Genomic DNA, 27,075 nt, shown 5'->3' on the forward strand with positions numbered 1-27,075 from the left:
GTTTTTATACAGTTTTAGTCTTAAATTTTACAAATATTTGCATTTTTTCCTCGTATTGTTTTGAGAGGTTAGCAAATAGCGTTATCACTTCATAACATACAAACAGACTTGCACTGAAAACTTTTTGGGAGTTTTATTTTTGCCCTTCAATAAAATAAAACACAGCAACTATGTTCCGACCAAAGCTGTTTTGAGCAAACGACTCGCTTGCCACAAAAACGAGTCATTACCAGTATGTGAGCTCATAAATGTGTAAATTGTGCTAAATAAACACAGCCCTAAATAATGTCAAGAACTAAAAATCTAATTTTTTTCCAAAAGAAAATTTAAATTAACAACATTTTACTGAGAGAGCTGGAAAAACAAAAAATTAATAATAGTGCACTACAGCATTTATAGTGGAATGTGAAAAAAATCAATTTCCAAAACATCTCAACTAGTGTGAACGGTTGGGATGTTTTCCAAAACGACATAAGCAAATCCAGTCAATGTAGACATAGCATTACTCCCCTCACACAAACTAAGAACCACCACAAGTAATATTACGATTTGAAACAAATATGGGAACACACCTTATAAGTCATAAAATAATATATTGCTTCCTGCCGAATCTTAAAGAACCTCTTCAGGACAAAAATTAGCAAAGTTTAGGATATTATGTCCCAGGGAAAAAATAAAATTAAATTTCAAGGAAAGGAATGCTTCAGCAGAATGAATTTTCTTTATCAAGCCTCCATATTGATGGCAGGGAAAAATGACTGTTTAGCATCGTATTACGGTGAACTGTGCAAAAATATTGGAAAAAAGTCTGTATTGAGAATGTAAGTTTTTACGTGAGCGCTAGTTTTCGAAAACAAAATTTTAAATTTTGGATTACTTTTTTTTTAAGGGAGCCCAGTATCAAGAGAACATTGTGCAAACGTTGTTCTTTGGCTCAGCAACCTAGCATAACCTCCGAAATCCTTGTCCGAAAGGGGAAAACGACAAATATTTATCCCACATCCTCCATAGATGAGAGCTCCGAGTTGATATGCAAATGCAAGTTATGTGGACATAGCAAAAAATTCGTTGTCAATTCTAGTTATAAGTTTTGGTTAGAAAATAAAGATGAATCAGTGGCTGAAGTTTTGGAAACAGAGGGGTCAAAGAATCGGCGTGTAAGCACATTGGTGCTGTCAAAAACAGCTGTGTTAAATAAACAAACTGAACAAAGACAAAACATTCAGTCAATTGGACATTAGACCCGATGTTTATCATTTTTTTTATTGATAAGTTGGTTTACGTTCCATACATCTCAAAAGTACTGTAAAAAATATTTGGACATTTCAGCAAAATGTCGCTCAGACAACTTGTTGAAGGTGATTGTGGAGGTGTCAACCCTCTGATGCAGCTGGGTGGACAATTTACACGCGACGCTGCACACAAAGATGATCTTGGTTCTCAAGCTGCATTTGAGCGTAGCATACGCCAGGATGAACAGATGGTTAATGATTTTTTGGGTCAAGTGGCAGGTCCACCTCAGTCATTCCAAATGGAGACATTGCTACAGGAAATGCGAGAAATCGAGGGACAGGCTTGTCAACGTCAGCTGCACTCTGCGCCACGGGTGATAGACGAAGTTTCTAGCCAATGGTCCAGAGAATTTGGAACACAGATGGTTACTCCACAGCCACAGCAGCAAATGGCACATGTTCGGGATTTTTTTGAAGAACCTGGTACCTCAGCGTCTTTCAGGGCGGGCATGCCCTATATGCCTTTGTTTCATTCTTCGTTGCCTATGATCGAACAACAAGTACACACAGGATTAACTGATAAATTCTTCGAAGAGGCCAACGCTTTAGAAAAAGCACAAGACCTACCTGAAAGTCTTCAAGGTGAGGATTGGGTAAACGATTACAAGGCCAGTAATGAGAGCAATGAGCAGGCCGCTGCAAATTACAATGAAAAATTCTGGCAACGACTGCAAGACGAATGGGCAAAAATTTCGGAGGAATCTGATCACCCATGGCTTTCTGAGTTTGATGAAAGCTACGATCCATATAAAGAATACAAATTCGCCGAGGAGAATCCAATGAAGGATGTGGATAATGCATTTGAAAAAGGAAAAGAATACCTGGCAAAAGGTGATATACCTAGTGCCGTTTTGTGCTTTGAAGTAGCTGTAAATAAAGATCCAGACAATGCAGATGCCTGGGAATATTTGGGTATAACTCAGGCGGAAAATGAAATGGATCCACAAGGCATAGCTGCTTTAAAGAGATCATTAGATATAAGATCCGATAATCCTAAGGTTTTGATGGCGCTTGCAGTGTGTTACACCAACGAAAGCTTGCAGTCTCAAGCTGTGAAGATGCTTACCAATTGGCTAAAGGCAAATCCTAAATACCAACATCTTGCTCCGTCGCAACCTGAAACTCCTGCTGACGCTGCTGCCCAAATGGCATCATCACTAATAGGAGGCAATAAATTGCAGGAAGTTCAAAATATGTACCTTGAAGCTGTCCGTATAAATCCCCAGAACGTGGATCCCGAGGTACAAGAAGCTTTGGGTGTCCTTTACAATTTAAGCTCGGAGTATGATAAGGCAGTAGATTGCTTTAGAGCCGCTCTCCACGTCGATCCGCAAAATGCAAAACTTTGGAACCGCTTAGGTGCGAGTTTAGCAAATGGTTCTCGCTCAGTGGAAGCAGTAGAAGCCTATCAAAGGGCTTTAGAGTTGGAGCCGGGATTCATTCGTGTGCGCTATAACGTAGGGGTCTGTTGCTTGAATTTAAAAGCCTATAAACAGGCTTGCGAACATCTTTTAACAGCCCTTAATATGCAAGGGAATATAGCTGCCGATCTTCCAGCGGGCACTCCTCTAGGAAATGGACATCAAATGTCCGAATCAATATGGAGTACCTTAAAGATGGTTATTTCACTTATGGGTAGGAACGATTTACAGGTCTACGTTAGTGATCGCAATCTTGATGCCTTAAATCAATCATTTAAGGATTAATTTTATATTTTCTAATTTTCGGGTGATGGGTTGGTTGGGTCATTGTTTCAACTATGCCGTAGGAAAGTAAGAAAAAACTTCACTTATGAATAAAATAAATTAAAATAATCTTTATGGCGTTTTTCTCAGATAAGCAATTTTTGCTTGTTAAAACTATCGCTTGGGCCTAAGACCATCTATGTGTTCTAGGATTTACTTTCATTTCCACCAATATTTACTTTAGTTTATTTATACTTTAATATTTATTACAATTACTTTGTTATTTATGTGTTATATAATTATCAACCGACGATGATCTTTAGCACGAACACAAATTGCACAGTTTTACCCTGGAATGACAGCTGTGGGTAGCTCGTTTCCTAGTTCCTTGCTAAAGTCTTTTTAATGAAAAATATTGCTGCTGCACCAATGGCGAACGATATAAGGCATAAGGTGATTTCCCTGGGAGTATAGAAAACAGTTACTCAAGTTAAAATATATTGCGTTGGCATTGAAAGAACGATACCACTATAAGTGAATTAAAAAAAACACAACATTGTTTATCAACGAAGGACTCGTCATTGGAATCTACAAAAAAAATGGTGGGACAAATGAAAATAAATTATTTGAAAAAGCAGTGAGAGCTAGACATTGAGAGCCACATAAAATCAGACCACACACCACAAATGTTGAAAATGTGAAATGGTAATGCAATAACTAGGAACTTACACATCTTAACAGGGGCGGATGATGAATGACGGCGTTCTGAAATGTCTCACTTGGTGGATTTGTAGTACCTAATCTTTTTTGTTGCATAAAAATATCTACAACTGACAAAATATGAATTTTATAAAAATAAGAAAGTTAAATGGATAATGTATCCAGCTTTTTTTTTTTTTGGAGAAAAACTGGAATAGTTATAAAATGATTATTTGATTTCTGTGTGGTTCGGATGGAATGGAATATGATCATCCATGCTGTGTTTGTGACGTATTTGTTAAAGCGCCGATAAGAAGGAATTATTACGCACATAAATGAGGTGTATGCACATTATGACTTTGTTTACATGCACTTTGCTTCATGGTACACCATTGTAACCAAACGATTGCGAGTTCCAAGGACATATAGTTAATTGTTTCACATTACCAATATAACATATGTAACAATTACCTTAACGGAAGCTTTCCTTTACAGTCTTTCGCAGCCAGATCTCCAATATAAAATTTTTTCATTATCTCCCTAGACAACCAAAAGCATTTTTTTTTTACCAAATTAAAGAAGATTTGATAATGTCTACCTGGCTTCCTGGCTATGACCGACCTCCATAAACTCCTTGGTACCGTCTCTACCTGCCACTTCGTCCAAGGACTCTTCGCCTCCTGGATGCTGCATGAATGCCGTAAGTCAAATTTATAAATCTTTACTTTCATGACTTGACAAAAAATAAAATAAGTCGTGCTCCTCACCTCACTACGGAACTTTGTTACATCGTAGACTTTGTTCTCTATTACAACCCACAAATCTGTTGGCTTATTGTGCTGCTTCACCGTTTCAAGAGGTATCTCGTTCACCATTTTTGTTCACGTGGCTTTCCTGGACAAATTGCAAATGAAAATTCCAAAGGAAATGTTAGATGTACATTAGAAAATAAAACAGCTGATAAAATCAGCTGATTACACTATGTAACAAAGATTTTAGGAATTCTACTAGATGGCCAAATTGCTTGGTCTTCTTTTTTTGCAAGTCGCACAGAAAATGCTCATACGTGTGTGAAACTGCTGTTTTTTACTTACGGTATGATGTTTACATTTTGCAATTTTTCCATTAAACAAAAAATACGTCTTAAAACTTACTATAAACGGTACCTAAAGGTAAGGAAAAATTTTATTTGTATATTTCACAAACACAATTGAGCGTAATTTCGTAATAATTTGCAAACATAGGCACTCAGTATTTGTACAAGAGCCGGTGCCGCCCGGCCTCTCCCTGAGTCTCACCGCTCGATGCCCCTGATTGTCCGCGACTGCACTGGCAGCTACTCCGTATGGAGCATTCCACTGTTCGCAACCTGTGGACGCACCCGTTAGCTCACAGCCAAGCTTGTCGTGAAAGCAATGAACACTGGACAGATCGGACCTCAATGTGTGGTGCTCACAGCTATCCGGTGCCGGGGGTCAGACCTGGCCTGCATCGCTGCAACCAATATGTTCTCCCGACTATAACGTCGATCTCGCCTCTCAGATCATTGCAATTCAATTATGCAATTCAAGATACACTTCCCAGCTCTTACCTGGTAATATTGGGGCTGGGATGCTGCTGTTGAGTATACGGGAGAGGTCGAGGTAGTCACATAGTCCGACGACGAGGACCCAGAAGGCGATGACGACGACGCTTGTGACCAACTGCCGTCTATGTCCGCCAAGCACCTTGCAACATATTCAGTGTGGCTATACTCCCGTAGTGATGTATGGCCAGAGCAAGATCGGAAATGCACCCACTCCAGCACCTCACCGACACCGACCAATGATGGAGGTGGTTCTGGCAAACCGAACAGAACCAGGGTCCAGCGTTCTTTTCAATTCCGGAACCGGATGTGCCTCTCCCATGACGAAAAAAGGACGAACACATACACTGAGGCGGCACACTATCCGGTACACAGACCCGGCTGCCATAGGGTTGAATAATTTAAATTTGTTTAGATAAAGTAATACACAGGAATAACTGTTAATTTAATTTATTTCATTTATAACAACTTTTTGTGCATTTGTTTGAGGTGCTATTAGACAACAGGCATATGTATGTGCTGTCACTTTTGCATGCTCTAATCGAAATGTAGGCCAGGTATGTATGTATGTACGATACCTTCCGATCGAACAAATTTATTCCATCATTTTTATTTCAACATCAGCTTTTCACATAACATGTTTCGTTGGTATCGGGGGATGTGGTTAACTTTGAGATATGCTATAAGAAATGGGAGACAAATCTGGTATGTTTTAGAAATGACACAACAATTTATTTTTCCAAAATGTCCCCGATTATCTAACCATAAACAACAATACATACTTTTCAATAACTTTTTTTTTTGTTTAGCTAGTTGTAGAGACTTGATTTCATGTAGTATTGGTTATAGTTAATCAAATTAATGAATTCACCAATTTCAGCCTGATAGCCATGGCGAACAATTTTGGTGCCCAAATATATTGTGTACTTGATGAATTTATTAAACTCCACTTCATCATTGACCAACTTTTCATACCGGGAATGTGTATGATAAGTTTCGCCGGGCTTTATTTTGAACTCGCGCGACTTCAAATTACTGCAAACACACAAACAACAAAAACGCGTTAAAGAAAAGTGTTAAAGGAATTAGGCAAGCATTTTCACTCACTTATAAAATCGTATGGCTATTTTGAAAACATTTTCTATGGTGTTGTAGAATTCGGCACTTCTTTTATTCAACATGCATAGAAACAAAATTCGCTTTATGTAGGTGGTATGTTTGCGATATAAATCTTCGATTGTTTTGGCGCTCAGCAGCTCGTCTTTGAAAGTTTTCCACGAGGCCTGCAAAGCATTGCCTGTGATGTGGTTTTGTAAGGCATGCACGAAATGATAGAATTTATGGCGTATTAGTTGAACATGCCGATACTGCGGCGATTTAAGTAGGTCTTTGCCATTTTTCTTGACGCTCTCCTTCAGTATTTGATAGGCTTTTTCTAGGATCCAACTTATGCGACGTACGCGCACTAGATATTTAAAAATATTCGCATATTGTTCCAAAGTCTCCGGATTAAGAATGAGATTCAAAGGCCAGTTGATGCAATAGCTAAGGCTGAGATTATTTAATACATCGGGTGAACTTAGTTCGAATTTTTCAGGCACGTCATTTACAATGAATGAGAGATTTTCAGCATTCTTATTCTTTCCTGTAAACAAATTCTATTTAAGTCGATGCCTTTTTGTGCTGCAGAGTGAAGTAATGTTGTCTCACCTGTAATACTCGATCCTAATGCTGTGTCTAAAATGGAATGCAATATTTGGTAGTTTAGCAATTTCTGTGGTTTGGCCCCATCCTCCAATTTCCCAATGATGCCATCACATATAATGGAGCCGAATTCGCCATCCATCATAAAGAAGTAATTACGCAAGCTTCGAAAGTGATCTAAAACTTTCAAATCGACCAGAAACATACGCATAACCTCATTATTGACCAATTCCAAATGGGTGCCCATTGGTGTGACAACGGACTTTTGCAGAAACTCAGTTAAAAACTCTGTAAGTGTGGGGGACTTATGTGTACTATTCGAATGATTGTTGCTGCTATTGAGGCGTATGTAAGGACTCGTTGTGTTACATCTAAAATTCGTCGCAATCAGTTGCTCACAACGTTTGTACGGCTGATTGTAATCTGGTTGCGGGCAGGCATCTTCTCTCTGCAGTGAATCATTATTAAAAGCAACTTCGATACATGTTTTCTGGCAATCAGCACTTGGAAAAGTGAAGCCCTGCTTAGCCCTAATGCCTGCCGTGTTTAGTGCACTCTCAGGCGTCGAAGGCAAACATGTATAAGGAGTGGTTAGGGCTGACTCTTTGGTATTGTCTGGGCGCATCGTTACATTTAGTTTTAAAGTGTCAATGCCGACATCAACTGTGGAACCTGGCGTGCCAGAGTCATTATTTTTAGAAATATTTCCATTGTCTTTGTCAGCCTCGATTTCGCTCAAGGTTTCCGTTAAAGGAATATCATCAGATGCGGTAGACATTGGCGTATCAACCGTTGCCATATTTGCCATTCCAGTTAGAATATTATATTCACTTTCTAATACTTTTTTACGATTTCTTGCTCGATCAGTGTCCAAGGGCAAATACAGATTGACTGACCTGGGCTCCGGGTCTTTATTGTATTCACTAAACAAATCATTTTGCATCATACGTCGGCGATTTCTCTGTAATTCACTCAATTCTTCATCCTGCACATCATTAAGATTAACATCAGGCATTGATTTGGTGCGATGCGTTTGATTTGATATTTGGATTTGAAATTCATCACTTAAAACTTTAAATTTGTTTTTCTGTGCCTCTGTCAGCGGCATTTCCTTGTTATCTGTAATCGGAAAAAGTCACAAAAGTTGGAAAAATTGGAAAAATTCAAATTAAATAATTATTGTGATTTTACCTGCTGTTCCTGCTGTATTTATCTTGAGAGTACTCTCCAGAGCAAAGGACGAAGCAACAGTTGAGGATTTTTTTAGAGCAATTTCCGTTGAGGCTGTTGTGCAATGTTCCATATTGTGGCCTGACATAATTTTTTGACGATTCTGCTGTAAAATATTACCGTTGTCTACGGCAATATTTTCGCTATTGCAATTTATAAGATCTACAGCATGGACTAGTTCTTGGTGGATTTCGTTCTCCAAGATTGATTCCTTGTTGCATTCCTGCTTTTCACTTTGTTCAGAAATGTCTTTTATTTCACTTAGCTTTTCAGCACATTCTTCAGAGACACATTCCTCATAATCCGAACTTTGTTCTTCATCTTCCCCACAGCACGACTCAAAGTCTGTGCCAGCACTCGCTGGTGTTCGAGGAGATGGTTGGGCTGTTGCTGCAGCTGGTATCAATAAAGTTAAGTTGTTCCTGTGTTCTTTGTCTTTGATAATATCATGCAATTCTTGGTAGTATTCAATCCGTTTGCGTAAATTTATATTCTCTATGGCAGTGCGTTGTTCCTCAAGTTTCTCTGCTTCTCTCAGATACTTTAACTCATTTTCTACACTAACCTTTCTCTCTAGCATCTTACGCTGTTTGGCATCGTGCAGTTGAGCTGATAATTCCTCTAGACGTTGCTTCTTCCTTTCAGCCGCCAAAAGTGCAATCTCATTCTGTTCATCTGTCCATCGCTCAAGATTGGCGCGCGATCTTTCGCTCATGCGCTGAAACAACTGACGCTTTTCTTCTGATCTGGATTCAAAGATCATTTGTATAGTTATTGGATTTAGACAAAGCTTTTTGGCATTTTCGAAATACTCCTTGCAGGATAATTCTAACTTTTCGAGTTCGGCAACACAAAGACATACGGATATAGAGGGGTATTCCAGGTCGAAAATTGGGTGCTGCGATTGAAAAAGACTGTCAATACACACACACACACACACACACACACAATGTTTTCAAATGAAATATTTACATTTGGATTATAGGCCTTCAGCAGCATGGTGTATTTTCCGCATTGCAGGATTTCTTCTTCAAAATTTTGGAAGAAACCAGGTACAACTTCCCTTCGCACGAAATAAGCTTTATCGTAAAAGTATTTCGTATTTTCTCTGTAGTGGTCTACAAAGCCTACGAAAAGCTCATTACAAGGATCATCCAGCAACCCATAGTATATCCACTTTTGTAAGTGCCTAAAAAAATAGTTTTGCATCATCCAAATAATCGTTTGTAGAAACTCTCCAAAACTGTTTGGAATGACACGGTTTATTGACCAAGAACCAAAATATGCTAAACAAACAATATTTGGGTCTATTGTAAACTTGCTGCGGCTAACAGTTTTGGTTGCAACTTCATATTTACACCTACTTGAAATACACGTGGCAACACCTCTTCATTATAAAAATTAGTATAGCCAGAAAATCATTCTCTGTGGTACGCATTATTTCTTTATACAGATAGCCCAGAAATTGAGATCCCATAGGTGGCTTAAAATTATCGTCAACTGCAAAAATTACCAACGTAGTCGCATGCATCCAAATATGTACGTAGTACTGAATTCAAAATAAACAATCAACTTACCGTTGGGATGAACGGCTAGGGTGTAGGATAGACTCGTCAATTGCTTAATCATCTTTTTGATACGCTTATAAAATCCCAATATATGATCATCATTTTTGCCGAATACGTATTGACGGAATGTTAACAGGTACTCGTCGATGGCACTACACAAAGCCTTTTCAAAAGAGATTGTTTAGATTCGCGGAGTTAAGAAGTGCGGCAATACTCACCTTAAACATAAATCCATCAAACATTAGCTTATAGTCCTTCTTCAAAATCATTGTCTGCAAGCGTTTGTAACACGTCCCACATTCAATGAATTCTGCAACGGCATATTTAATTGTTTCAGGCAACACCCCAGCTATGCATACATTCTTCTCCATGTGGAACACAATAAACTCATCATGTTTGAATGAATTTGATTGAATACCAACTTAAATAAGAATGGAATAATTTACAAGACGAGATTACACTTCAGATGTCTCCAATAGTACCTGTGAGAGACTTCAAATCTGTTATGAAATCTTTTTCAGCCACAATTTTCGCTTCAAATTTAACATTCCCTTTCTGGCTTAGATGACTCTTCAAAAGCAATGACGCATTTGTATCTCCAGCAAATGGATTTGTACATGATATGCCGAAACAAGCCAATCCTTCCCAATTCCAAGAAAATATTTTCTTGGAAATACCATTTTTCTCGCTATCCGAATCATTAACGTGTGTGCTTGAAACTGGTCTGACTGTTTTTATTTGCGGTTTTTTGAAACTTTTTGGGAATAGTTGAAGCGAATTCATATTTATACGCATAGAAGTTCCCAACAAGCGATTAGTCATTCCAGTAAAGGAACATTCCGAGTCGTACTCATTTGAGGAACAGGCGACCGTAAATTTATTATCTACTGCCAAAAGTTGATCTTTCTCACCTTCGAATATAAATTTTGGCAAGTATGGATTGTCAGGGGATTCCAACGGTTTTATGCCTTTGAAATATTTCGGCATTGGGTTCATTATGTCAGTCCATTCATTTAGTACGGGATAGCTTTTATTATTTTTATAGTCAGCATACAGGGTAAAAGGGCCAGGCACCAATAAATCTGGACTGCGCGGAATAGGCTGAAACACAAGAGATTTTACTATCAAATTCATCACCACATAAGGATTGGTACTCTATTCGGCTTTTCACATGAACAACTGCCAAACTCCCAAAAAAGAAAAATGTATGAGCTAAAAACATGTCCATAAATGTCTTTTTCACGCTTATGGTTTAAAAGAAGCACATCACAAGAATTAATCCTAGTGTAACATGAATGTAATATTGAGTCAGTACAAATAATTTCATGTAAAATCATGTAAAAAAATGCATGCAGTATAAACTTCAGGTGAGTGATTTTTCCAGCAACACAATTAAGGAGCTCGGAAAGATTTATCAATTCCGACATATGGATAGATTCCTTCATCGGCAAGGGCTGCCGCCTCAGTGTACAACACACTGCTACAACAACAGCACTTGTTATGTAAATACCTTAGGCCATCATCTTTACTAAGTGTAGTCGCTCCGCGGCAAACCGTTCGGACTATAAATTGTCCTTTGCTTTCCCAAATTGCATTAGCATATTTGCCATAATTATAGCCAATGCTAATTAACGTATGTGGGAGCAACAAAAACTAAGACGAACTCCTTTTTTATTTGAGAATCCCAACTTTTCATGCAGCCTTTAAAATTACTTCGGGTAAATGGCGACCCCTCTGTGCATACACTGATTAAGTCAATTTTTGAAATTCGTGTCCACTCTTTGCAGCTTATCAATTTGTTTGCTTGGGATTTCAAATAACCATAAAAAAGTGTGAAAATAAGTCTTGTCACTGGAAAAAACTAGTGCGTTTCTGGTAGGTTGTCAATCAGCACATTACATGCATTTTGACGGGCACCAAAATCGCGTTCAGTGAGTTCTTGCAACTAAATTCCTGTCGCATCTGGGTTTTTGCGAGCTGAACGCCGGGAGACCGAAACAACTGATACCCTCACTCATTCATTTCCGGGTTAAGCGGCACTTCCACACTACCGAAATGAGTTAACCTACGACAGAATCGAATTACGGCCAGGAACAAGTCTGTGAGAAGGAATTTCAAAGCGAGCGCGAAGGGCACATTGCCCAGCAACAAGTGAGCGGCCGTTAGAAAAGCTCTCGACGGCGAAGGCCTGCATCTCCCTAGACCAGAGCATGATGGTAACTGACTGGAGAGAGGAACAAACTTGGGGACTTCCCCTTCCAGATTCGCACTCTCTCGACCCCTACCCGCACAACTCACCGTTCGGGAGTTTTTTAAATAAGTTAGGTTTCTCCGGCGCAACCTGTACAGTTAAATAGTCTGCCATTCTAAACTAAAATCCAAAGCAATATACAAATATATCACGGCCGCATTCTCAAAACTTAATAAAAATAGTTATTTTTGACATTTCTATAAAGGAAATCTGTCAAATAGACCTATTTCAAATCAACATTGTTTTGTGAATACTGGTGTTATTTTATAGTATGTGTTTATAAATACATATATGTAGATTTGTGTTTTTGTTTTATTTTTGTGGAATATTTGTTAATATTATATATCTAGTGCAAATCGTGAGGATGGCCATCGGAGGTTGTCGAAATATTGATAAAAAATTTAACACAAAACGATCAATTAAAACACCAAAAAACTTTTTTGTATTTATTCGATTATCAGGGGATCAATTCTCTTTATATGAAAACAAAGAATAAAGTTTTTTGCCTGTTAGTGCGAAGATTATTAAATTTAAATCAGGCAAAAAACTTGAAAATGAAAAAATTCGGCAGAGCCCGGCCGAATTTTGTCCGGTCAAACCTGGACAACAGCGAGAGCCGATGCCGTCGTCTAGCGTTCGAAGCCATCAATACAACTTCCAACAGATGCACAGAATCTTGTACGTATCATGGAAGTAGTGTAATTTGTGTAGACAGAAAATTTGCGTCCCATAGTGGTTGGTGGATTCGTTACTTTTTCTAATTTTATGTTAACACGAAAAGCTAAACGAATCATAAAAAAAATATTTGCCAACAAGTAAAGTCGACATAGATAAAATTGACCATAGAACCTAAAACAGGAAAACCGACCGAAAAAGAGTATGGGGAAACCCTTTTTCAAGCCCACAATTCAAATAGTCAAAAAATGGCGTATGGAACATACAACACTCAATCAACAAATGAAATTTATTAATGATGTATGAATAGAACAAACTTTGTCGCTGTGGAAGTATAAAAAATGTTTTTTTTTTTAGAATAACTTCCAATTTTTTTTGGTACAGTTTGAGATGTTTAAAAAGCAATCCCGGCCTATAACCCCTTTCTAGATAGTGCGAGCACGGAAAGAAGAAAACTGAGTTTCATTGTACATATAAAACATTAAGTTTTCTTACCACATCATCGTCCCCATGAGACTTCTCTTGAAGAGCTAACAAAAATTGGAGAATACTTTTGCCAGCACCCTCTGTAAAGTATGGCTCATTTTTAATAAACTCCAAGTGCTCCTCAAAAGCTGAAAAGCTTTTGTTGTTATGATTGCATCGACTATTAAGTTTAGCTGAAAATATTTGTATGTCCAACTCTCGTTCAAAATCATCTCCCTGGTCACCTTCATCTTGTTTCCTCGCTTTCAGCAGAATTTCGAAGGATAAATTCCTAAGCCTGCGAGCAGCTGTCAGTTTAAGCGATTGGTTTGGTAAATTGCACTGATCCAAAATGGAGAAGCACAATTTATTAAAAAGTAAAGTTATATTAACGCCCTCGTTTTCTCCCAAATCAGGCATTTTTTTATTTTATTTTTTTTTTAAGGTAATGTTTATATTTTTGATTCCATTGAAACTAGGGATCTAGAAGTCTTCTTCTTCTTTCTCAATCCGACATTCACTCAGAATGTTAGATTACGTTTCTTTGGGAGTGTGCCAATTGATAATTGTTGTGCGATGTAAAAATGCTCGCTCTATTGGATATTTTTTCCACTGGTTGTTGTTGTTGTAGCAGTGTGTTATACACTGAGGCGGCAGCTTTTACCGATGAAGAACCCAGTACGTACAACCGGCTGCCATGGGATTGTAGCATTATCTGAATCCACTGGTGCCAAACGGCACAGTAACATCGATTAATCGATAGTATTTTCATGCAGCCAATCTATCTCGCTCTTAACCGCTCGAGTTTCAAAGCCAAACCCAAATTTTTTTCACGATTACATGTTATTAAAAAAACCATGTGGATTTTATTTAGTGGGACATTCAAATTATTTATGACAAAATTTTAATAATGTCTATGTAAGTTTTTTTTTTATCAAAAAAATGAATAGGGAAATTTTTGAATTATCACTACGAAACTCAAACTTAATACCTACCTTAAGGCTGGTGCAACGTTCTCTTGTAGCGACTAAAATCTAAAATTTTTCATGATTACTCTAGATTTTAAAGAAAAAGACTGGCTGATTCCATACAGTATGACATTCTCTCGTTACTAATAAAAACGAAAAACGCGAAAACGTGTGTTTCCAATAGTGGAAAATTTTACTTCTATCATTCGGTATAAGTTCATTTTTGAAAATTTAAATATTTGTAGAGCTTAAAAATACTTTATTAGTATGCAGAAATGGCATAGTTGTGGTCAGAGGGATATGGTGGTAAGCTGAGTAGGATTGGATATTGGATATCCAACTTTGCCAACCCACAACAATTTGTTGTTCGCTTTTGCCAAATTTTAGAAGTGGTTTAGGTATGTTTCTAATTTTTTGTTCCAAAGACAAGATATCAAGACATACAATATGCACAAAAAGGCGGATTATAATTTATTATATATATGTATATATTATTCTACGTATAGTAACCACACAAAATTATCTCATATCACAATTTTTCCGATCAACCTTTATTCTTACATTTGAGCATAAGATCCATGTTTGTCCTTAATAATCCAGAACGAATCAATAATTTCACCGTCCTTGTCATCGGAAACTTGTTCAAAATATAGATGCGAGCCATTGTAAGCTTTTAGACGTGTGTAGCCATAGTCCTTAAAGAGAAAAAAAATACCAAAAGCGCATTAGTAACAAAAAGAGTAGTGTTAGTGTTACGAGATCAAACTTACATTACTGTGAAAAGCATTCCATTCCGGCAACACTTTAGAAAATGGCTCACGATTTTCATTGCATCCCGCAGAGCCCGTAATGATTTGTATAGGAGCTTTTGCATTGGTATATGGTGCTTGTGTTGAACCGTTATATACCTTATAGTCGTAAATGGGCCATAATCTAGTGTAGAAATGTTCGTGTGCGAATATCTCTACATCAACGCCGTGTTTGTAAAACAAATCCTCCAAGCCAAACCACTTTACAATAGGCAAGCCTTGGCGTATAAACGTTTCTAATTTTTCGTTGCAATCATACTCCTTGTCGTCACTACAATACATGGGTCGATGGCCGAACGTTATTATCCACGGACGAACCGCACGGTTTTCGGGTTTATTAGCTTCCCTCAAATCGTTTTCCAACCATTCATATTGCTTTGTCAACAACTTGTATCCATAGTTAAGGAAATAATACACTTCAGTGGAGAAAGAAATGAAATGGATTGGCCCCAGATCGAAGCTGTACCACAAGTTTTCTGTACCTCCAGGCCTGAAGCGAGTCCTGTAGTTGGAAAAATTGCTGTAAAGGTCAAATTGGTGCATACTCGATTACTTTTATTTAGAAATTAAATACGTACTATTTTTCCTCATGGTTGCCAGGACAAACCATGTAAGGAACGTAGGCGGCAATGGATTCAATTTGTCGCATAAAAGCGTCACCGACAGCAGCATTATCCGAATCCATGTCGTAGGCGAAATCACCTACATGAATGATGGCATCATACATTCCCTGTTGCGTGTCCTGCTGCAAACGTGCCAAAGATTGGGCATTCTCATTTCCTAAATCCCCATATATAGCCAATGACGGGGACCAATTACTGCCTTCAGGTGGGGTAACGAAAGAGAATGTCGCAGACCAACCTAAATCGCTCCCACAATTATATTCGTATCGCGTTTGAGCCTTCAGATGTTTCAAGGAAACGCTGTGTATATACTGGGAAGATCTCTTGGGGCCACCATCGACAAAAAGTCTGGAGGATCCCTCAGCCTTTTCCAACAATTTCGGCTGTTTAAAATCTCTCCCAAACACAACAATTGATTGATTTGTAGCATTCAACGTGGACCACGTAACAACGATTTCATTGGTGTCTCCTGAAAAACTTCAAAAATTAGTTGACCTTAAAAGACCTGTTGGTTTATATAAAAAAAATAAAAACCCTTATTAAAAGTGTATTTATGCTTTGGATCTATATATTTTGGAGAAAGCTTAACATTTTAATTTTCAAACTATAAACCATTTTTTATATGTATTTCATGTTAATTTCTGTCCTTTATGACCCAAAACTGGTCTATGATTTGGCCCTTTTTGTCATCAGAAACTTGTTCAAAATGCAGGTGTGTTCTATTATAGGCTTTGAAGCGAGTATAACCAAAGTCCTGCAATTTAAATAGCATGAAATGGATTAATTTTTGAAATAGATAAATAAATATTTGCCATATTTTAGCTTTCGTAGTTTAAACTGAGTATTGCAAAACATCAATTTAGACATTGGTGGACAATTTTGTGAAAGCTACATAAATATAGAGGTTAATGCCGCACCTGGCTGTGAAAGGAACTCCACGCTGGAATGTCTTTACGAAACGGTTCACGACCTTCTTTGTTGCCAGCTGCTCCCGTTATGATGTGCACCGGTGCCTTGGGGTTACGGTAAGGCTCGCTATAAGACCCATTTAATACCGTATAATTGTAGATGGGCCATAGACGCTCGTAACAATGTTCGTGAGCCCATATTTCCACATCCACGCCAAACCTATTAAATAATTCCTCCAGACCGAAGGAACCTAAGATGGGTAGACCTTTGCGAACTACGGTATTATGGTGTGAACAGTCATCTCCATTGCTATTGCTGCAATACATTGGTCGATGGCCCATAGTTATAATCCAGGGAATCTTAGAACGTCTTTCGGGAGAAGAGGCCAATTTCAAGTCTTCCTCAAGCCACTTGTATTGAAAAACCAATGGCTTCAGACCGAACTGAAGAAAATAATAAACTTCTGTCGAAAATCCAATAAAATGAACAGGGCCCAAGTCAAAGCTGTAAAACAAGCTATCCTGTCCACCAGGCATACTAAAACGGGCTTTATAGTTTGAAAAATTGCTAAGGGAACGCAAGAGTATACCGTAGTTATCGTTGTGACTAACCAATGATTGGAAAAAACATACTATGCCTCTTCGTGGTTTCCTGGAACAACCATATAGGGAACATACGCTGCTATCGTCTCGATTTGACGCATAAACTCATCCCCTACGGTACCATCTGCAGAATGCATGTCATACGCAAAGTCACCAACATGTAACACCGCATCAATTGAACCATTTTGTATTTCTTCCTGTAACCGTGGCAAGGACTGGGCGTTTTCATTTCCTAAATCACCATATATCAAAAGAGTGGGAGACCAGTTTGCATCTGTTGGTGGAGTATGAAACGTAAACAGAGCTGACCAACCTAGGGGGCTACCACAATGATACAAATAGCGAGTATTATCTTTAAGATTCGTCAATGCAACCTGCAAAATGAATTTTGATTGGGACACGGGTTATGGTTCTTGCATTTTTACAACAATTCTTTACGCTCTACCTACTCTGTGAATATATTGCACCCTTTTGGCTTTACCACCGTCAATAAACTTTGATGGACCCTTTTTGTTTTCCGATACGCTTGTTAGGCCATCGATGCCATATTTACAAATAGACACGTTAGTGTTGTCCCGTGTGGACCATGTAACAACAAACTGCGTTTTTTCTTTAATATGTAGAAAATATTTTAGAGAAATTTGTAGACGGGATGTATGTACATACATGTTATTAAAAAATACAATACTCATGTACATAAAGAGTGGCATAACGCAAAAGAAATCGATTTTACAGCCAGCTCATTTTTAGAAGTCGGCTGCCCTTTACTTACGTTCAAAGAAAAAAAAAATAAAAAAAACTTTATAAGATATCCGTATGAAAAATTTTACAATATTTTGAGTTGTCACTCTTCAAGTACACGAGACATATGTATATAACTGTGTAAGTCATTTGTATAAAACTTTTATATACCTTCTACTTGCATTTGTTCACATCATAAAATATCTCCCCCAACCCCATGGTCCACGTACCGGATTGACCCGACGGACACCTTCAACGGCAAGGGCTTCCACCTCAGCGTACGACACACAGTATATAACCTGATACTAACTCAGAAATTCGGGCAAACATCTGACGTTATATGCACGGTACTGAATATAGAAACACCGTCATACAAATCCATATATCGACCGAAGGGTAAAAGGGGAATCATAGTCCTGATATACAGCTTTTATAGCCATACACGAAAAATTATTTCTTAAACATGCTTGTGCAGTTCAAAAAAACAAATCGCCATGATCTATTCCTCTCTGCGGGCTTACACTGCCCCCAGTACTGAGACAAGTTACATTGCAAATGAGGTGGATTTTGATCAGTTTTTTTTTGGCATGCTACTGATACTCTTTAATGTCTTTCCAATCCATAATCATTTCTTTTTGTTTTTGTAATAGTTTTTTTTTTTTCAAAGGCGTTGCCATTTTTATAAATGCGTTTACACAATGGTAGTTTGGGTTCCAATAACGGATCATTTAACATGATTAGAGCACTCTGTAGACTGAAAACTGGACTGAATATCTTTCACATCAATGCACAAAGTCTGAAAAACAAATTTGATGAATTTCGGCACAGTATCGAAATGTCCAAAGTTGACAGCATATGTCACTAGCGCCAGGCGCAGGCGGGATGGGTCTACACTGCACGGAATGGTGTATCACGAAGGCCCACTGCTGTCAATATTCGCAAAGCACCTTGTAATATATTCAGTGCAACTATACTCTAGTAGTGACGTAGGCCAGAGCAAGATCGAAAATGACCCACTCCATGCACCGGTTACACCTGAACGACCCCGACCGATCTTTTCAATCCCGTCACGGACCAGAAGCGTGCGGAAAAGGCAATCTGGGATGTGCCTCTCCCATGACGAAAAAAATGACGAGCACGTACACTGAGGCAGCAGCCCTGGCCGTTGAGGATACCATCGGGCCACTCCGGTACGTACAAACGACTGCCATGGGATTGTAGGTTGTGTCTTATTGTCCCTGGTTGCATGCGGGCACACATCCTTCACGTTAGCGCTTTCTCTTGTCAAAAGGAGTTAAGTTGGTTGAATATATCGGATCGTTCTTGGGGCAGAGCTACTTAAGTGTGTAGTATAGAGTTTTGGTTCTACTTCGTCGTCATGAATACTATGGTTGTCATCCTGATACGCTGCTTTATCTAAAGGCCTACTTTTATGGACCTAGAACTTGAAGATCTAATCGACATTTCCGGACGGCGGTAGCTTTTCTTGGTGGTTGGAGCGGCTGCTGGACATATTGTTGTCGAAAATGCGACACTACTCCTGTGGAGTAAATGCTACCAAATGTGGCTCCAAGTACTTTTGAATAATTGATGGTCTGAAGCGCAATGTTGGAAATTTTCCCACGAACATTCCCTTAAGGAACAGGCAGAAGACTTCTTGCATTTCAAAGAGTGCTGCCCAATTCTACTCTAATCTCGATGATAAGGGACTTCATGTAAGTATTCGACTCCGTGCCACTTGGTGACATCTCATTATACATATGGGTCTAAGAATATTAAAATATGAACCACATATTTGATAGCTACACGATATGGTGGGTACATGGCATGTTTAAACCGGAAGAACCTAACAATATTTGCACTTGCTTTTGAAGAAAGAGTGAAAATTAATTTCGCTACATAATGAATTGTTCTTTAATGGTAAAAAGTGTTTAAATTTTTTTAAGAACCATTAAATTCAAATTTTTTTTATCCTAACTCCCTTTCCTTTGTTTGGGGGAATTTCTCCCAAATCTTATAGCCTCATTCTCCCTTTTATCTCAATTCAGAATACTTCAGGGAAAAAGTCCCTGGGAGATATTTCCTTTGTTCGAAGATTGTCTAGAATAAGGGAAAAGGGTGAAGGGAAATAAAACTCCTACGAAATTGCTATACAGAAAAAGTAAAAAAAAAAACTCCCAGGGAATTGTTATTTAGAATAGGGCTGCTAGGACTGATGTAAATAAGGAAATTGATTGTACTAAAGCTAGCTATTACGCCGGAAAATTCCCCGAGGCTACTGATTCGAAAAAAGTGAAAGACAATAAGAAAAATTAGTATCGGATGCAGTCTTGTCTCTTGATGCAAATCCTGATGAAGTGAACGCAACAAGCCTTGGGACTGATACCGGAAAAATACACACATCAACTGTTATATCAAATGCAACAATATTTTCTGAGTTCACAACGTTTGGATGTTCATTTGTTCGCCTTACTGTTGTATATGAGGATTGCAGGTTTATAGACCTAGACAAATGCAGTTGGTTTGGATTAACTACGCCAAAAATTCATAAAAATTTACTTTACCGCACATACTGTCGTGCATAACAAACTTATTCAAGACCATTTTAACAACTGGCCAATATCCAACCACATGGAAACCATCAAAAGTAAGACCAATACAGAAATCAAAAAAATATTTAATTAATCGATGTGCTTGGGACCGTAGTGGTCCCTCTATGTGCGGGCATAAACGACCTGCTATCTCAGCTCACATACTATACATATATATGCTGATGATGTCCAGTTCTGAGCTCCCTAAATCTGAAATAAAGCAAGGGTTGTTAAGAATCAATGAAGATTGGGACATTATTTCCAACTGGGCTCATGCCAATTACCTTTATATTACTAACCACTAAATTTTCCATGAACATTCAATTGAGGAATAGGGGATACTTTTCTCAAATCAATGAGTGCAGCTCGATTAAAGTAATATCATTGATAAGACGCTCGTTTTTTATGCCGAGTCCGAACAGCGTGCCACATAGGCAGATTACCCCACCAAAGTAGCCAGCATTAGTAAGGAAACCCAGGCGATCGGCGTCATAGGAGGACATGCTAACCTCTGCGGCACGGAGGCCTCCAAACCTTTATATTAGCCCTACAACAACATGGTGTCTCTTAATCTCAAATCGACACCAGAATATAAATACTGATGAATTTGTAGCAATTGGTATGTATCCAACCCGTACAGCTTGTCGATAAGGCTAAAAATCTTGGAATAACTACTGGATTGCTATGTTAAGTACACTGTACAGCCTGTGTACACTTCTTCTTACTGTCTGTACTCTGATATGGACGTGCACGATATTAGTGTTGATATATTAGATGTTGAAGCTATTCTAAAAAATATTAAAATAATTGCATTTATGTTAATGTCACTGGAAACTATTTAGTTTTTCTTTTTTTACCCACATACATGTTTTTTTTACACATTACATATGTTATTATATTGGCTAGGCTTTAAGTTTACACAATAAGCTGAGTTTGAATTGTTTCGAAAAAAAAAACAAATCAGCGAATTAATGGGGCTTCTAGAGGCTCGAGAAGTCAACGCACATAACTGGTTAAGCTTGCATAAAACTAAAAAAAGCTTCCGACTCAATTGTGTTTCACCTCACTTTCATTTTTCGATAACTTTTCACTTTCCCGTTGCCAAATTAGCTGTTCTGTCATAGCAGGGAAAAGCAATTTTTCGAATTCCTGTTCGAAAAATTAAAACATGATGGCTTTGCAAAGCCATATGATTTGCAGACTGAAATGTAAAAAAGCATTGATTTTTACGGAAGCAGTGGACATTTTTTCAAGTAATAAAAGAAGAATGAAATGAAATATTTACCAGCAGTTTAAAACACACCCCTAAATACGAAAGAAAAACCAGCATCCAAACATTTGTGCTGTTTTGTTAAAATTGATTTAATTTGACATAAAATTGATGTTATTGTAAAAATTATTTGTGTTTGCCATCGTAAATGTGTTTTTCATTGTAAATTAAAGCAATTCTGTTTGTATGCCGTGCCAAGAAATGTGTGAAAAGTGAAAGTGAAAAGTTTTCGTTTCACCAGCTAAAGTGAGTTTCAGAACACACCCGAATACTGATATCATGGTTTTATCTTCTGGCTTCGCAACTATAGCTGAGTTGTATTCAATAATCGGTCCATTAGGAAAACTTTAATATGTGGATTTGTATGTTGTATTACTTTAAAATAAATATAGATTTTATTGTTAAACACATAGAACACGAATACATAACTCTATGGATAGATATTTAGTGCCCTTTACGACATACAACAAATATTATATTAGTCTATAAATGCTTCATAAAATATATAACGAAGGTGCAGTTTTGAAATGGAAATTGGGGACCCATGGGTTACCTAAAATCGCATAATTATCGTTTAAAATACTGTTACTGATGGTTTCTAAAATATGCTACGACCTGTTTGGGAATGTAATAAAAAAAATGCAAGTATGTATGTACTAGGTAATTTCGTGACATACATATATATGTTTTGTGCTGCCAAAGGTTGTGCTAATACTTAATCATTTTATGCTGGGTCTATGGAGCCTCATAGGATCCATGTTTATCTTTAATAATCCAAAATGAATCAATAACATCTCCATTCTTGTCATCCGATATTTGTTCAAAATACAAATGCGAAGCATTGAAAGCCTTCAACCGTGTGTATCCAAAATCCTGGCTATGAAAAGCACTCCATTCGGGGATATTTTTTATAAATGGCTCACGACCTTCTTTGCAGCCTGCCGAACCTGTTACTATGTGAACCGGTGCCCTGGGATTACGATAAGGTTCATCATTGGATCCATTTAGAACTTTATAATTGTATATGGGCCACAAACGTTCATAGGAGTGTTCGTGGGCCCAAATTTCAACATCCACGCCATACTTGTAAAATAATTCCTCTAGGCCAAACAAATGAAGAAAAGGCCAACCAACTCTAGTTAGGGTCTCAGAATGCGTGCAATCATTATCGTTCTCATTGCTACAGTACATCGGTCTGTGCCCATAAACGACTATCCAGGGTCTCTTTCCGCGATTTTCAGGTTTTGTGGCCTCCATTAAATCGTTTTCCAGCCATTGGTATTGAAAAACTAAGGATTTCAGTCCGTAATTCAAGAAATAATAAACTTCCGTAGAAATGCCAATAAAGTGTATTGGGCCCAAATCGAAGCTGTAGAACATGTTTTCTGTCCCTCCTGGCATACTGAAACGTGCGCGATAGTTGGAAAAATTGCTAAAATATTTTCAATTTAAAAACAGTGTTGGAGATTGCAATATAATCTACTTACTACTTTTCCTCGTGGTTTCCTGGCACAACCATATAAGGAACGTATGATGCTATTGATTCTATTTGTCGCATAAACTCATCTCCTATCCGACTGTTGTCAGTGTTCATATCGTAGGCGAAATCACCAACATGAATTATACAATCGTACATGCCTTTTTGGGTGTCCTGTTGCAGACGCGCCAGAGATTGGGCGTTCTCATTACCCATATCGCCAAATATAGCCAATGATGGTGACCAGTTATAGCCGTCTGGTGGAGTCACAAACGAAAATTTGCTAGACCAACCCATTCTGCTTCCGCAGTGGTAAATGTACGTGGCGGAAGCTTTAAGAAAAGCTAACTTTACCTAATATTGGTTGAGAGAGACTAATTTCAAAATGTACACTTTATCAAATGTTGTTCAAAACCGTTTCCACCTACCCAACCTATTTCATAACTTTGTGCACAGTGCACACAAATCTCGGAGTCAAGTGGATTCGGTTATAAAAGTAGCTAAAACCGCACAGTGCTAAGACAGACCAATGACTTTTAATTTAATGGGATGAAAAAATAACAATAACAACTTCCGCCAAGAAGTTTTAAATGATATGTGTATTTCATCCTCTTTTGTAGTAGAAAACAACATTTCATTGGGAAAAGTATGCCCGCAGAAACTATTCGTTTCTCTTAGGCCAATTCCTATTCAACAATGCTTTGTTCTTAACAGCTGTGTTGATTATGAATTTTTTGATCCACATTTGGCTGTGCGGTTTTTTTCAGTGTAAAGTTAAATTGCCAAGATATTACCCTATGTATATATTGAGTTTGTCGTTCATCTCCACCATCTACAAATTTTTCTCTACTTCCAAGTGTCATGTTACTCAAATCATTTAGGCCCCATTCAACAATAGATTCATCGGTGTCATTTCGTGTTGACCAGGTTATCACGATTTCACTTGTTTTTTCTGCAATTCAAAATGCATTTTTTATATTTATTGCATATTATTGCATATTAGTTTCTGATAACAATTTTTAACAAAAGAAAATTGACTTTCATCTTTGCCAAGTACACGCACGATGTTTTATGGCCTTGCATTTACGATAAGTCAAATAGCACATAGATAATGAGTTGTTTTGCGATCAAATAATGAAGAAAAAAACGTGGCAACTAATAGCTAATACAAAAATAATGAGAAGTTTTTTTAAGTGTTTAAGTTTTGAGCATGTAGCACAGCAATCTTTGGGAATTTCTCACGCCCGCGATGAATTTTCATTTCTTGGGCACTTCTGGAAGATGGTTGGCAGAAAAACATTAACTATCTCCATTCAATACGGTCATGTATCGCAATTCAATTTTATTGGCTTTTCACGCCAATTTTCCATACGCATTATTGAGTTAGGGTCGGTCTTTAGGCTTTCTAAGGTACGTACTTTCAGAAATTTGTACGTATCTCCATTTGTTTTCCATTCCATTCAATACTTCATTCATTCCATTTCATACGCATTATTGAGTTGGGGTCGGTCTTTGGCTTTCAGAAATTTATACGTATCTCCATTTGTTTTCGAGATATTGAGATTTAAGTTTGTTCCATAGCCAAGTTTTTAGAAAGAAGACCTACCATAGAGGTTTTAAACCAAAGAAAAGGGAAAAACATGATTTTGTTATTTTATCTCTCAGATGTTAACGTGACAAGTGCCACGTTAATTGCTGTGTTTTTTGTTTTAGTCCAATCCAGTGTAAGTCAGATGGGGAAAATTCCACTTTACCCCTGGTTTTTTTTCATTTTTTGCACCCTCCCTGATTTTGACCCCAGTAACATGAATCGAAAGTCTGTTTTTGGGGCAAAGGCTCCTGTGCCTCCCCTAGGGGCCAAATCCCCTCCTGGGGGAAAGGGTCCAAGCTACGAAATGTGTTTGTCATATGAAAGTAGAGTAGATTACGAATATGTACCATTTTTAACCCAGCTAACATAGGCAAATGAAAGGTACGAAGAAGAGATTACGAAAGATACGCAAAAAAAAAATAAATGAAGCTCTTAAAGAAATATTTTTTAAAAACGGTCTCGCGATTTTTTTTCGCTTCGATAATACTTTTTATTTGATACCCATATTGTCTAGGTTGGACCACTTCCCTCCACGGGGGTTTTTTGGCCCTTCAGGAGGCCTTTAACCCTAAAACGGACTACTGATTCGTATTCCTGTGGTCAACCCACATCTACACACCAAATTTCAGCGAAATCGTAGATGCGCCCTATAAAGTGCATTTTTGCCACCACGAACAGCGACTAGAAATATGACCTGGCACGGGATAGCTGTGAGCAGCACACAGGCTGGAACATTGGGGTCCGATCTGTGTGGTGTTCATTGCTATCACAAGAAGCTTAACTGCGAGCTACCGGGCGCGTCCACAGGTTGCGTTAAGGTGGGTTAATGGCGCCTTTAAACAACCAATGGTCATGTTCCCGTGGCGATCGGTCGCATAGGCCGGAATGAGCTTGACGAGGATACAACAACAACAACAACAACAACAACAACAACAACATTAGAAATAAGTCCCCATATAGGAGCAGGTTTAAAGAACTCGGCCTGAGGGGAAAAGCAGGAAAGTAAAGAACGACCCTATAAATTGCATGGTGTTGCGGATTAATATTTCGCGATGTTACAATCGGAGTGAAGAGCTTAGGATACCCCCGTGAGGGGTGGTTATTAATAAACAGTGATAATCATTTTGTTTCGAGGCAGCATCTTTTAACAACAATGCTCACTGCTTCATATCAGTTTTGTATTAATCTAAGTAACACTAATAAACCAATACGACCTACATGCATATGTTGTTATTGCTTTTTATTTCTACGAACAATAGACTCTTATCAATATCCATATTTGCGACACAGAGAGACAAAGAAATTAAACGCAAATTAAATATTTGAATAATAATCTAACAGTAGTATATATTCCATACTGCGTTAAAAAAAATTCCACTTACCTCCAAATGATAGGTGGACCTGTTCAGGTTGAAAGTAAACAGCATCGTCCAAACTGTTAGCAAGAGTCAGTAAAACGCAAAAATATGCAACGACGATAAAGACCCGACACATTTTCAAAATTAGGAATAATGAACATAAACTTTGTAGATTCCAATATCAACTCCTCTCTATATGTTTACCAATATGAAATAATGAATCAGCTCAGAATTAGTGGGAACGCTAACGTAGAATTCTGTCGTCCAAAGCATGGTTGAATTAAGAAGGTTGTTTCATTTGCCCAGCTGATGGATTTGTCCAACTACAAAGTTGTATCCAAATCTCACTAGAGCATCAAACGCTTGGTTTGGATTTAAAAAAAATTTCACATTTTGTTCCTTTTTTTCCTCATTTTAATTGTTCTATCGTTGATTTCGTTATTGTTGGGCAAATGGGCCAACCTTCTTAATTCAAACATGGGTTGAAATCAACTATGCAACCCTATGGTGATGGTGGAGCAAATTCCCACTAGACTGTCAAATTTCTGGACACTTTCTAGTTGACATTCTAGTTTTTATTTGCAATATCATGATCAAAAGATTAAAATTTGGTTGGCTCAATTGCCCAACAACAACGAATACAAGTATACAACCCTGTGAGAATGGTGGCGCAAATTCCCACTAGGCTATCAAATTTCTGGACACTTTCCTAATTGACATTCTAGTTTTTATTTGCATAATCATGTGTAGCAGCAACAGAAAAAGATTTATGATTATAGATATATAAATTATAAATTCAAACGATAAAAATGTAAAAAACCTTAAAAAACCAAAACAAGCTTTTGACGTTTTAATGGGATTTGCATACAACTCTGGAATTAGAAAATTTCATCAGTTGGACTAATGACTTTATCTTGTATAAATTTGCCTAGATGCTAACGTGAACTCATAAATGTGTGTGTGTGTGTTTTCATGATTGAAT

The 27,075-nt window shown here is 37.8% G+C and overlaps 5 protein-coding genes across 16 annotated transcripts; 2 read left to right on the top strand and 3 right to left on the bottom strand.

Annotated features, from left to right (window-relative positions):
* Nucleotides 1-321: 321 nt before the first annotated feature.
* On the top strand, nucleotides 322-1,247 carry LOC131996800 (uncharacterized). Its single transcript, XM_059366755.1, has 2 exons — nucleotides 322-821; nucleotides 890-1,247. The coding sequence occupies exons 1-2, from the start codon at nucleotides 658-660 to the stop codon at nucleotides 1,239-1,241; spliced, it is 516 nt and encodes a 171-aa protein (XP_059222738.1). The 5' UTR covers nucleotides 322-657; the 3' UTR covers nucleotides 1,242-1,247.
* Nucleotides 1,232-3,106, top strand: LOC106084218 (peroxisomal targeting signal 1 receptor). Its single transcript, XM_013247766.2, has one exon. It carries the CDS (start codon nucleotides 1,334-1,336, stop codon nucleotides 2,996-2,998), a length of 1,665 nt encoding a protein of 554 aa, XP_013103220.2. The 5' UTR covers nucleotides 1,232-1,333; the 3' UTR covers nucleotides 2,999-3,106.
* An 83-nt stretch (nucleotides 3,107-3,189) lies between these two features.
* On the bottom strand, nucleotides 3,190-4,629 carry LOC106084219 (cytochrome b5 type B). Of its 3 annotated transcripts, XR_009398005.1 has the most exons (5): nucleotides 4,444-4,629; nucleotides 4,275-4,363; nucleotides 4,148-4,216; nucleotides 3,504-3,565; nucleotides 3,350-3,439 (listed from the first exon to the last, which is right to left on the bottom strand). XR_009398005.1 is itself a non-coding variant. In XM_013247767.2 (4 exons), the coding sequence occupies exons 1-4, from the start codon at nucleotides 4,549-4,551 to the stop codon at nucleotides 3,358-3,360; spliced, it is 348 nt and encodes a 115-aa protein (XP_013103221.1). In that variant the 5' UTR covers nucleotides 4,552-4,627; the 3' UTR covers nucleotides 3,190-3,357. The 3 variants fall into 3 exon arrangements, 2 of the variants coding, with proteins under 2 accessions (XP_013103221.1, XP_059222739.1); XM_013247767.2 differs by lacking the exon at nucleotides 3,504-3,565 and having other exon boundaries at nucleotides 3,190-3,439; nucleotides 4,444-4,627; XM_059366756.1 differs by lacking the exons at nucleotides 3,350-3,439; nucleotides 3,504-3,565 and having other exon boundaries at nucleotides 4,144-4,216.
* Nucleotides 4,630-5,695: 1,066 nt separating this feature from the next.
* LOC106084217 (gamma-tubulin complex component 6) lies at nucleotides 5,696-13,663 on the bottom strand. Of its 4 annotated transcripts, none has more exons than XM_013247764.2 (11): nucleotides 13,185-13,663; nucleotides 10,246-10,864; nucleotides 9,982-10,184; nucleotides 9,773-9,926; nucleotides 9,560-9,695; nucleotides 9,168-9,384; nucleotides 8,157-9,093; nucleotides 6,972-8,084; nucleotides 6,369-6,906; nucleotides 6,044-6,296; nucleotides 5,696-5,941 (listed from the first exon to the last, which is right to left on the bottom strand). In XM_013247764.2, exons 1-10 carry the CDS (start codon nucleotides 13,572-13,574, stop codon nucleotides 6,071-6,073), a joined length of 4,533 nt encoding a protein of 1,510 aa, XP_013103218.2. In that variant the 5' UTR covers nucleotides 13,575-13,663; the 3' UTR covers nucleotides 5,696-5,941; nucleotides 6,044-6,070. The 4 variants fall into 4 exon arrangements, with proteins under 4 accessions (XP_013103218.2, XP_013103217.2, XP_013103215.2 ...); XM_013247763.2 differs by having other exon boundaries at nucleotides 5,696-5,963; XM_013247761.2 differs by having other exon boundaries at nucleotides 5,696-6,296.
* A 900-nt stretch (nucleotides 13,664-14,563) lies between these two features.
* LOC106084213 (acid phosphatase type 7) lies at nucleotides 14,564-26,655 on the bottom strand. 7 transcript variants are annotated; one of them, XR_009397940.1, is made up of 7 exons: nucleotides 26,595-26,650; nucleotides 26,118-26,285; nucleotides 23,939-24,096; nucleotides 23,155-23,498; nucleotides 21,683-23,099; nucleotides 20,682-21,598; nucleotides 17,978-20,607 (listed from the first exon to the last, which is right to left on the bottom strand). XR_009397940.1 is itself a non-coding variant. In XM_013247756.2 (6 exons), the coding sequence occupies exons 2-6, from the start codon at nucleotides 26,227-26,229 to the stop codon at nucleotides 16,189-16,191; spliced, it is 1,296 nt and encodes a 431-aa protein (XP_013103210.1). In that variant the 5' UTR covers nucleotides 26,230-26,285; nucleotides 26,595-26,655; the 3' UTR covers nucleotides 16,101-16,188. The 7 variants fall into 7 exon arrangements, 4 of the variants coding, with proteins under 4 accessions (XP_013103209.1, XP_013103210.1, XP_013103211.1 ...); XM_013247756.2 differs by lacking the exons at nucleotides 17,978-20,607; nucleotides 20,682-21,598; nucleotides 21,683-23,099; nucleotides 23,155-23,498; nucleotides 23,939-24,096 and adding exons at nucleotides 16,101-16,308; nucleotides 16,472-17,030; nucleotides 17,096-17,439; nucleotides 17,515-17,675 and having other exon boundaries at nucleotides 26,595-26,655; XM_013247757.2 differs by lacking the exons at nucleotides 23,155-23,498; nucleotides 23,939-24,096; nucleotides 26,118-26,285; nucleotides 26,595-26,650 and adding exons at nucleotides 16,101-16,308; nucleotides 16,472-17,030; nucleotides 17,096-17,439; nucleotides 17,515-17,675 and having other exon boundaries at nucleotides 17,978-21,598; nucleotides 21,683-22,404.
* Nucleotides 26,656-27,075: the final 420 nt, after the last annotated feature.

This window comes from Stomoxys calcitrans, chromosome 4 (genome assembly GCF_963082655.1).
Source record: "Stomoxys calcitrans chromosome 4, idStoCalc2.1, whole genome shotgun sequence".
Lineage (NCBI taxonomy): Eukaryota > Metazoa > Arthropoda > Insecta > Diptera > Muscidae > Stomoxys > Stomoxys calcitrans.